At 34.0% G+C, this 12,195-nt stretch overlaps 1 protein-coding gene across 5 annotated transcripts in view; it reads right to left on the bottom strand.

The window, feature by feature from the left end:
* MICU3 (mitochondrial calcium uptake family member 3) overlaps nucleotides 1–12,195 on the bottom strand; it is a 52,146-nt gene that overhangs the window by 22,022 nt on the left and 17,929 nt on the right. For 3 of the 5 annotated variants that reach the window (XM_064710459.1, XM_064710457.1, XM_064710454.1), the window contains exons 5-8: nucleotides 9,519–9,566; nucleotides 8,162–8,244; nucleotides 3,242–3,313; nucleotides 1,861–1,899 (exon numbers count right to left, since the gene is read on the bottom strand). In XM_064710459.1, coding sequence (XP_064566529.1) covers nucleotides 1,861–1,899; nucleotides 3,242–3,313; nucleotides 8,162–8,244; nucleotides 9,519–9,566 — 242 coding nt within the window. The remainder of the gene's footprint in view (nucleotides 1–1,860; nucleotides 1,900–3,241; nucleotides 3,314–8,161; nucleotides 8,245–9,518; nucleotides 9,567–12,195) is intronic. The other 2 variants (XM_064710458.1, XM_064710455.1) reach the window with 1 other exon arrangement.

Here is a 12,195-nt window from a genome sequence, read left to right as displayed (position 1 = left end):
AAACAGGCCTAGTAAGTTCAACTGTAACATACTTATCAGGAAAACACTATCCATGTCTGATGATCAAACTTACCTTGTCATGAGAATGAACACCACATTCTCTTATGCATACAATTCTATAATTATCTATTTTAAGTATTCACTGAATTTGTTCTCTTACTGGAGTTACTTTAGTCAATTGAATTAGTACTTCTGGCTGCGCACATTTCATTTCCATTACATGCATCACATCACAGTTATCATGTTCTGGTTGGCATTTGGCCAGTGAAAGCACTCATGCAGTACATGCCAAAGCAGTCTCAGACACAAATGCAGTATGCACCAGAACATGACTTGAATTAACCTGCGCAAATGAAAATACCAAAATATTTAACTCATTTAAAACATCACCATATGCTTTTTATGGCCTATGGACCTCAACACATTTTAAAAAAATAGAACTGATTTGTCAGATGAAGTGAGGAGAAGGGCCTCATGCATGAGGCAGCATGTTGGACTATCCCAGACATTTCAGGGTTGCATCTCCTTGGAACCTGGGTATCTTCAACTTCTCAGGACATCCAGGAAAACAAAAGACTGCTACACTTCTTGTTGCAGTAGAAGAAATAGAACCTCAAAATATCTGGGGTTCTATTTTTTGGAGATGAGGGATTTACTGAATTCCTATACACCTGGGTCTCCTTTGCATGGAGATCTCCATTCAGATAGTAGGAGGGCAAAAGACATGGCACATACCTGGGCATTATCTTGATAAAGTGCTTGGACATGGCTCAGTCCAGAAGATGATTTTTTTACTGAATCTGAAAATTACATAAGTAGAATACCTAACTAGATTGGTTTCAGCTTGAAACAGGAGAAAGCATGGGAATATGGCAATCACTGTCCAGCAAGTTTTGCTGCAGTAAAGCCTGATCTGAAATCTATTGAATCATAAGGCCTTGCATATTCTACTTCATTTTTCCCACATCATTGCAGTATACACATCATGTCAACTGCACATTTTAATTCAACCGACTTCCTTCCTGCACATTGCTCCAATTGTAGGTGCCAACTTCACAAGAAATAAATTCGTGCATTTCTGTGAATAATTATATAACAAAACAAATTTTAAAACTGAAATTTCATAACTCATCTAATTCTCCTGCATCTGATCCCCTCACTTGGAATATCACAATAATGCCCCAACAAGATGAATTCTTCTATTTAAACAAAAAATCTGTCTGTTTTTTAAAAACTGTTTTACTTCTGCCATGATCCAGAAATTAATAAGGTCATGATGAAGACATTAGAAACCTCAGAAGATCTTTCTGCTTCTCTTTTTCAGCCCTCAAAAATTATTGTAAAAGGGTTTACTGTCACCTAAGTAATACAGGGAATCCTTGCCTAGTTCAGCACTGAAAGTTCTTATGTATTTGTTCTGTATGTGAAGTATAAAAATAGAAAAGCTCTCTTCAGGTTTCTTTTTGGGGGGCAATAAAGAGATGAAGGATTCAACTGACTAATTATTCACACTACACAAAATGAAAGAAAGAGATGGATCAAATGACTCATGCAGGATGACTTAATTTCACACATTAATTAAAAATATGTCTACAGTTTATTGAAATGTATTTGTACTTTGCCTTAAAAATACTCTTTTCTCATTTCATATAAATAGAGAGCAACCTTTCCTCCTGATAGGCTTGCCTGTTCAGCATGCATGCAGCAATCTTTTATGCAAGTCAAGATTCCTCACATTTTTACTGATTAGCAGAAATAATTTACTTAATGAAAAAGATAAATACAATAGATTTTCTTATAGCATATTATTTCATCTCACTGGTGAAGACTGCATCAATTGAAAATAATTAGAGTACATACACTGTTAGTAGGAGTATGATATCCATAAAGTTGAAGACGCTGACATACAGCAAAAATGGGCCAAGCCAAGTATCACATGTCAGAATGAAGACAAAAGAAGGGGGAAAAAAAGACAACAGAATAGGTTAAGACAAGCAAACCTTTATATATATATTATTATTATTGTTTGTTTATTTGTTTTCAATATGACAATGAAGAAAAAAAATGGTTGATTTTCAGTTTTCCTCTTCAAATTTTCAAAAGAGAAGTACAGGTTTTTAGAGATTACCCTCAGGGCTTATGTGCCATTTTGCCATCTTTACGTCCTCCAAAAGCTTTTCCTTTAGGTATAAGTTTCCTTTGTTCAAAATAAATACTCTCTGAGAAATTCAACAACAGACCTACAGTTTTGAAAAGCTGAGCAGGATAGGTCTCTCTGGGTGGGAAGAAAAAAGTCCTTTTTTTCTCAAGGAAGGTTTAAAAAGTAACAATTTTTGAAAATCATACTTCCTGTGGTTTCAGGGACAAAAAACTGAGACTGAGCATTGATGTTGGCAAAAGTATAATGGACACTGAGAAGCTCTGCTGATATGTCAAAATATTTCTTATAATAGGGAATTTTTTCCATAAACATGCAAATTGCAAAGGAACATAGGTTTGTTTTTTTTTTTCTGCTCTCGCCTTGGTAGAGATTTGTCCCTGATATTTACTTTCCAACAGTAAAAGAAGCACCTGTTTTTGCTGCCATTCCTCAGACAAACCACCACAGACTCATTTCTTTCTGACTTACCTTTTTATTTGTTTGCACAAAATGCAAATTTGACATTATGTGAGTACCCAATATTTCACAAAAAATTATTCAGATTAATATATTTTGCATTGGTCGTAATAATTATTTAGTAAGAATTTAAATTTGAATATAAAATCTAAGTTCAGTTGTAGCATTTCATAATCTATTTTAAAGCTACTGTGTGGATAACAAGCAGCAGGATCAGAAGGTCTACATGGACAGCTTCAGCTAGTTCTGAAAGCAAGTGTGGAACTTGGTCTTCCCCCTGAGATCTCTCACTGTTAGAGACAGTAACACTGGCTCATTACTACTCACTTTTCCCTAGATTTCCAGGCTCCAAATGGAATCAATTCTACTGTCATAACATCTACTACAGTATTTAAGCACTAGTTTTTCCTTCCTATAAGACACTTACTCTTTTCTTCCAGTAACTACAGTTTAGGCTAAATACTGCTTTTTTTCTACATGTGAAGTTATGCCTATTCTTCTAACAATATGAATTTAGTGACCAGTGAAATATATACACACATAATTTTGTACTCCATCAAAAAAAAAAAAAAAAAAAAGAAACCCAAACAAACTACCAGATGCAACTTTTTGGATTTTACTTACCAGCATTGCACGTTTTTCTTCATCTCCTCTTTTTTCTCTCTTCTCATTTTTTTTCCTGAAGATTTCTTGGAGCTAAAAACCAAACCATTTTGTTCACATTTAGTGTTCAGCCTGTTTTCACATACATAACAATATCCTTCATCATAAGGAACATTACAAACAGTATTAAAATGCAGTTCTTTACTGAAATATCAGAGTTTCATGATGCTTTATTAATCATAGTCATGCCTTCACAATTCTTCTGTGACTTAAACCATCACACAGAAAGGAAAAAAGGAAATATTTTTTTCCACAAAGTAAGGGTAACAATTCTACTTGGGAGCACAATACCAAGAATGTCCTATTTAGCCAATCTGGCCAAAATAAAAAGGGGAAGTTCCACCCTTTTCACCACCTCCAGGCACATCCTTTCGTGTCAGGTTCTAATTAGTGTCTCTGTGGTTATGTAGTCAGCTGGATCAATCTTTTTTTCACATTAGTTTCCAACCTGATCAGTTCTTACTCCTGCTGGCACAAGGGAGGGGTAGAAACACCTGGTGGGGGTGAAACATTCCCCTTCAGCAGCAACAAACTACTACTCAAGAGTAATTTATCAAGTACCCTTTCTTTTCAAGTCTGTTCAAAGAATACCTTCAGGTCTTGTAAAATACCCCTTTCACAACTATCTCAACATGAAGAGCTTTAAACATGACTTCTGAGAAAACCTCAAATACAAGATTTCAAACATACAGATTCTTAAGCATATTTATTTTTGTTAAGTCTTCAGAGTAAGAACTGGATTGTACTTATCTTTCTCTGCAAGTATCTGTTTTATTTAGGTATTTTTATTTATAGTAATACCAATTAATGTTCCCAAACCATTAGAAAAAGGTCTCACAGTGTTTAGCAACAGAAGAAAGTATTAACTGTGATACTATCTAGGTCTCTATTGGACCTTCAGCTTTTGAAAAAAATGCATGTGAAAATATCATACTGTCTCATGCAGCATTTGTTATCCTATAACTGGGCTGGAAAAGGAATAAACCCTGATCTAAGAAACTTGCCCAACCTAGAATATGGTATTTTCAGAAACAAACACCTTGGCATACAGACACAATTGTGGCAGTTCTTTCAAAGGAGCAATTTTACCTACCATAAGTCTGGTAAAACGTGATAATATAAAGGCATGTACACAGAGCTCCACAGGGATTGGAATGTGAAACAAAAAGTGTGTGTGATACATTTTGCAAGGAAATTTTCCAAACTAAATTTCAGGATATCTTTATTTCAGAGAAGGCAAAGGGATCAGCAAGATTTACTGCAGGGGTATGGCAACATTGAAATGAAAGAAATCAATGTTTAGTGATTAATTAGCAAACACATTTATGAACAACATTTTATGAATTTCCAAAACTGACTACTGAGTTCTGGAATCTCCTATCAGGCAAATACAGACCAGAACATTTTGTGCATCACAATACCTATTTTTGAATATGGGATAAATTTACAGACCTTGGTAAATTTTTTCAGTTTTTTTTGCAAACCTACAGGTGCAAGTTACTACAACTTATGCCAACAAGGAAAGAGACTTGATAGGATAGAGTACTACAGAGTTTGCAACTCAGAACAATGCAAAGAAAAAAGTTAAATGAACAGAGAGAAACAGAAAGAAAATCCCTTGTGAAAAGTGAAATGACAAGCCATCAAGCAGGAGAGGAGTGGCAGTAACTGAAAAACCAAAAAAGATCAGTAAAAAGCAAGGCATCCTTGAATGTATTTCCCCTGCCACAGAGGCAAAAGAAGTAGGATTCTGTTGCATGCATTATTAAAGCCTTGCTAAACTTCTGGAAATGGATCTTTTGTTCAGAAAGAGTGCTATAGGATACCAGTGACTGAAAAAAAGTGAATGCAAAAAGGGTCTAGGAGTACTTTCATAGGAACATTGTTTGAAACAGGATAATGAGATTGACTGCTGAAGGCAGCAAAACCAAGATCTCCAGTAACAAGGCAACACAATCCTTCTGTTCCCTGACCTCACCCCTATGACATAAGCAAAGAGGAAAGCACAAACACCATGAAATTAGTTTACAAAAACAATACAGCTGTTATCAGAAAAATAAGGCCTTTTTCAACTCTTCACTACACACACTGTTTCCTCAAGAATCACATAACGTGATCCCTAAGCAAAACTCTTCAAAGTCTCTTTATTTATAAAACTGAATAGCATTTATTACCAATTTTGCAATAGCTGCTTGTAATTGATGGATAAATATTTTGCAAATGTTGGAGCAGTTCATATGCCAACTTTTGAACAGTCTCCTTTCAGGCACACAGGATATGATACATTATATTCAAGCAAGGTGAGTAAAGATGCCGAATGCATGTTTTGGGGCCAGTTCTATAATAGCTGCAGTATCACTGAATCAAATTCTATTTTCATATATACTTTCATTACACAAAATTCTATCTACCTGTCTATTCTTTTTCACTTCAGACCTCATATTCTGACTTAAGGGTTTCGATTTAATTTTTGAAGGATCACCGACATCTAATGAAGCAGAGTTGCACTCAAGTTTGAGCCATACAAATTTGTTAAATACAATAATCCCCTACAATGAGTAGGTGACAGTATACCTAATGTTTAAAAATTCTACTTTCTTTTATCCACCAAGTCTGCTAACAAAAATAAGGAGAAACTAGTCAGGGATCATGACAGAGAACAAATACATAGCAGCATGTGAAGAGGACTATAAAGGCATAGTTAGAAAGAAATATTAGTTAAATATTGCCCTTGTTTCCCACTTTATACGCTTATTTTATTTCAGTTTTATCATCAGTTTCTGAAAGACAAAGCCTCTTACTTCAATTTCCTCCCATTTAGCTGTTGTAATGAAAGCTCTTTTTTATATCGGAACAGATTTGTCAGTTTATCCACCACATTCTGTTACACTGAATCATGAAAGATGCTTGCTTTTTCTTCTTCTTCCTCTATTTCTTCCTTTTGTTAATTAATCCAATGGTTGCTGGTTTTTCTCCAACTGGAGAAGATGCTTATTAAGAATTAGCCCTTACAAGGATGTGTACATTTAATAGCAGAGTACAAAAAAAGTTGAGTATGCCACAATTTGCAAGTGGTGTCACCTTCCAAAATATATTTGGAATTTAAGTTCAGCATGTTAAAGAGAGTTTCTTCCATATTTCTATTTTCTTAAGGTTAGCATAGTTCATTTGAATCAATTAAGAAACCTCACACAGGAAACTAGGGTGTCTTTATTTTAAATAAATTGGGGCCAAACACTTAAATACATTCCACGTGTCTGTTTCACCCTTGATATTTTGTTCCATCTTTTTCAATAAGACACTGGGCTTTTTCTCATGTGTACTCACTGTATTTCTTCAAAAGCTCAACTACACAAAAACGTGTGGAGATAAAATATGTTTTTTACACAAAAATATTTTTCCAACATCTGATTCAATTCTTATAGATGTTGTATGGCATTAATCATCTGTACTTGTTCAGTAGAAAATTAAGGCTTTTTTCAGTCTTCAGAAAGGTTGCCTATACCATAAAATTTTAGATTTTAATTTCTAAAGAAATGTCAAAACATATGTTCACCATAACTGAGTGCTTCAGTGTAATCTCAGACAGCTGCCGCCAATGGACACCACCAATTTAGAGATCTCTGGTTTATGGTGCACATTTTTAGCATAAAGCCACACAGTTATCGTAAACTCAGAAGCCCTAACTTTGAGTGGTCAATTTTCTGCATTTCCTTTTTTTTAAATGATCATTTATTTAGAATGGCATTAATTATTCCTCCCATTTTTTTTGAAATCAGAAAATAAATTAAATGAACATAAATCTAAAATAGCCCTCGTTACTGCAATATCATTCTCCTGAACTTGGTGTATTTTACTACCTGAAAACTTATGAAGTATTGAAATTTTAATTTGAATTATTATTGAATATAATATTGAAGATTTATCATTATAAAAATGAATATCTAGTGGATGATTTAGGATTTTCAAAGATTTTCCCTCAAATGCCAAATTATTCTTCATTTTCAAATCTCACCGTCATGTGAATTTTTCTTTTGAAGTCTGGGCTTTTTAAAACTGTTTACATTTCTAACCTGAAAAAAATATAAACTCTGCTTAAATAATTAATAAGATGGATTTAGAGAACTGCTTTTTCCAAGCCATAAACAGAGTAAAGCTCTAATCTGAAAAATACTTTCATTCAAATTAGTAATGTAACAAAACCTTGGATGCAACCAAACTCCTGCCAAGTTCTAGGTATCCTGCCATCTGTTCCAAAGCACATGGAAATCATTCAGGTCCAAGTCAGTTTCCCCTGCAGGAATATTCTCTGTAAAAAGAACTCACTGAACCCCACCTTAGCAAATTGCTTCCGCATAAATTAGATATATGTACAGTATGTTTTATTTCATTATAGATCTTGTCCAAAACAGATGATGGTGTCACATTAGGTCAGTCAATATTTTCGGGTCACTTGTGATTATCAGCAGAATGAATGGCAAAGTGAGGTGACCATTAGAGCAGTTAAATAACTCTGCTAACCATTAAAACATTTCTATTACCTTAATAGCCTATCTGTGACTTACAGCAGCAATTAGAAGATCCAGAATAAAAACTAGAATTAAGCATTTCTATTACCTTAATAGCCTATCTGTGACTTACAGTAGCAATTAGAAGATCCAGAATAAAAACTAGAATTAAGCTTCAAAAATAATTATATACAAGACTCCTGTGCACTCTAAGAAGGAGCTTCTATTTTCAGTTCACATTATAAGAACTCTTTATACTAAATCAGGCAAATAAACAACTACATTCAGTGAAGAATAGTAGATTATATTCTCATGACTACTGACATCATCACATTAGTTTCAAGATTACATCAAAAACTGCAAACATACATACCACTAAGAATTCCTTTTTGTCCACCATTTCATTGCCATCAGTATCAAACATGTTGAAAGCAATTCGAAAACCTGCATGTGGCTCTGTCAAAAAAAATGCCAAACATTCAATTATTTATTTTCTTGGAAAGAAAGCAAGTATAATACTCTAAGAAATTATTAGGTGTTCCTTCATAAAAGCCAGAACCTCAACTAATTTAAATCAGGATGTCTGTGTACATATTAAATGCAATGTAAAACAGTACAACCCATTTTATTCAAACAGAAGGCATGCTCACAAAAGTAGAAATAGAACATGAAATATTCAAGAATAATATAAAAGAGTGTTAGTTCATGGATAGAGTCCATTTTATATTACAAACAGAAATATGTAGAAAATAAATTTTCTATGAAAACACAATGTTCTAAAAGACATTTTAAAAGATTTAGAAAAAAGGTACAGGACACAACTTCTGGTCAAAGTAAATGTTATGCTGGAAGAAACTCAACATTTTCTTGTTTACATGCTTAGAGCCATTGAAATTTGAGATCAGGTTAGAACTTATTTCTGAAACATGGTGACTTTGAAGGTAACTGTAAGTAAAGCCTTTAGGCAACATTTTGGGGATACCCACTGATTTGTACTATGAATGAATTACGGCCAGAAGTTAATTCAGATAACAAAGAAATGATGGAAGAATCATTGATGCCACTAAGGGTGCAGGGTCAAGTTCCAGCTCTGATTCATAACAGGAATCCAGTTCATCTCCAAAAAAACCCCACTAATCAATCCAATAGAAATTATTTAATTACATGTAAGTGAAAGACAAGTAAAATTCTTTGCTTCTTGCCAGAAAACACCTGTTAAAATATTTAAAAAGTCTGTATCAGGCTCAGTTTAGGTTATTTTACTTCAATTTTTATGGGAGATAAAAGAATAATTTTTCAATTTTGTTAGTGTTTCTGAAAGAAATACTTTATATTTTACCACTGACTCTTTGATTTTGCCCATTATGCACTAATTGATGAAACAAACCAGCAAAAATGTGTATCTTTCTGTTCTCCTTGTATTAATTCAGGAAATTTAGCTACAAATTTTGCAGGAATTTCAAGCAAGAAAATAAATTTAAGCTCTTAAGTGGGGTTTAGCTGGAGCTTATGGCACAGCTTCACCAACAGCCACTAAAAGGTATTCTGGATAATAATGCATTTAAATAACACGTAACACAAGGTTTCAGAAGGCAAAAGATGTTCAGAGTGACATAGACATGCATGGTGTAGTTTTTCTATATGCAGGGATGGGAAGTGTAATTTAACACACAACAACACATCCAGAGCTTTGATATTGTAAGGAATCCTTTATCTCCAAAAATACTTACTTGTTAAAATACATAAGAGGAATAAATATTCTGTGTAAGATATCACACCTGAAGACAAAAACAAACAAACAAAAAAAGAGATGTCATGTTAGTTTTACCTTGTCTTCACATCCTAAACTTGAAAACATTAAATCTATATATAAGGAGAATTTTTGTACACGTGCATATGCATATTCATGCATGTAACTATTTTTGGTCAATAAATTATTGGTCTACAATATTCATCTATGGCTTGGGGGTTTTTGTTTGGGTTTGTATTTTAGGGGAAGAGTACATTAAACATGGCAAGTAAATTGACCTTCAGTGGAGCACGGCGCATTAAACAGAATCTGGACAGACTGTTAAAAGCTAATATAAATTATGTATTCAATTTTCTTTCCAAAAACCCCACCAGTAATTTATAATTGAACACTATGAAAACATTTACTTTGAGAAGATTCTCAACATGCTTCCTCCTGATCACACCATTTGAATACAGGTCTTGACTTTATGAAGTGCTTTTTTAATACATGTGCTGTATTAACTGAAAACTTGATCTCATAGTTTTTTTCTTTTTGCAAGATTACAAAAGGGAACCACACTGTGGAATGGCACTTCCTTTTCTCTTCAGAAGTGATTAAGGCAAAATTTAAATTAGAGCTGAAGTTAATACCCAAAGAGTATGTCTTGCACTATAAGTCATACTCATGCTTTCTGGCTCTGGAGTAAGGGGTAAAGAGACAACCTTGCAGAATGTCCAGAGCAGCAATGAAGAGAAGCATCTCTTAGCTCAACAAGAACAGAAAACAACAGCTTGCAGCTCTCCCAAGAGCCCTTAGCTCCAATGACCTTTGAGGCTGAACTAGGGAAACAAGTTTCTAGCAAATTGGTTTTGTCTGTCCTCCAAAACCAGAAGTGTTAAGTCAGTCCACAATCTCAGATTATTTCAAACGAGTGAAAAGAGAAGTATTTAGATGCCTGAGAGTAAAGATGTCTATCAGCTAGGATTTTCAAAAGTTGCTGGCTGTCTCCTTGATTTCAGTCCAAGTCAGGTGCAAAAGATTTTCGAAAAACAGCCACATCTTTGGATGTTTAAATATCTTATTTTAAAATCTGACTTAACTGAAAACGTGACAAACTAGGTAAGCAGTCATCTTATTTTTTTGCACTGAAAAACTTGTACAATTAAAACTAAAAGCAATGTATCATTCATGTGGATTTTACTTCCACTATACTTCACATCCCATCTTTTGATCCAAGAGCAAATTTAAGTCTTCAGAACCAGTATTTTATTACTGCTAGTAGATACAGTTAGGAAAACTACTATGATTTTTTAATACTACCTACACTTCTCCTCAATTTACACATTATTGAAGATTAGTAATGATTAAATATAGGCATTTAAGTAACACATGCTCTATGTTTTATCTTCTTGATTTTATACAGCAGCCTGCAGAAATTAAGTTTTCAAAGGCCTGCTTGAATCTGTTTGGACAAGCACCTATCAAGAAATCAGATACCTCAAAGGTTCTCATTCACTGATGGAAAACATTGTTTAATAGCCAGTCAATAAATGTAAATATATATTTTTTTTGTTTTTTGATGGCATCTTCCTTGCTATAAAACAGGAAGAATGTGCAATTGTCAAGTAGTCCATCACAGGTATGAAGAAAGCAATAGAAACAGCCCTGAAAGCCTTCTCTCCTTTTGTTTGTACTGGCAGACAGATAGTTCTGGTTGATTGCTCTGAGTGTTATGGGAGAGAGGCTCTGAAATGATGATTGAAGGGAAAGAAAAACTTACACTAGGATCAGAAAGAAGAGAAGGAAGGCACTCAAGGGAAAAACATAATAAAAGCTTAAGGTCAGTGGGCATAAATCAGAGTGCCTCAGCTGAATTAGATAAATCCACGGCACAATAAATGCACATAGTCTTTTGCTAATTGCTTTGTATGTGCATGTTAAAAAAAATTGTTAAGAAACAAAAAAAGTAAAGACTACATTATAACTACAGAGACCTGAATTCTGTTATCATTTCTTTAACCAATTTACACTATCAGTCATAAGACCCATCATATTTTCTTATACTTTTATAAAACTGGGCAATAGAACTCACTTTTTCATAAAACATGCTGAAAAGATATCCAAGTACTAAAGTCTAATACTAATGTTACCATCATATTTTGACAGTTTGAGTCCTATGAATTCCATCAACTTCTGCAGAACTCCACTGGCAAAAAACTGGAGTAAGATACTGTTGAATCAAGACTACTGATGTTGCAGACATTTTATTACAGCCTTAATAAGCAACATCTAGCTACATTTTTAACTGATACTGTACTGATCTAACAGATTCTGAGGTTGAATTTTAATGCAATTAATATATCAAAAGTCAGCTGCATACTGCAATTAATATATTTATGCAATTAATATTTCAGAAATCAACTATATAGAAAGCAGCCTAGAGCAAAGAAGTACACTGAAATACAATGCAAAGATGTGCCAATTTCTGCCTCTCTGTGAGTGTTGGCTGTAGACTCAGGAAAAAAGAGTGCCTCCATGCACTAGAGAGCCTCCTTTGAGAGTATGTCCACACTACTTACTCCTTGAATAAATCTGAGCTGCATTTGAGTTAAATTAACCAATTACATGCATATGTTTGATTGGAATTCTGCTGCTGGAGTGCTTATTTTAAACAC

This window comes from Zonotrichia leucophrys, chromosome 4 (assembly GCF_028769735.1).
Source record: "Zonotrichia leucophrys gambelii isolate GWCS_2022_RI chromosome 4, RI_Zleu_2.0, whole genome shotgun sequence".
NCBI lineage: Eukaryota > Metazoa > Chordata > Aves > Passeriformes > Passerellidae > Zonotrichia > Zonotrichia leucophrys.
The sequence above is the reverse complement of the archived record's forward strand: the minus strand, read 5'-3'. Positions and strand labels throughout refer to the sequence as shown.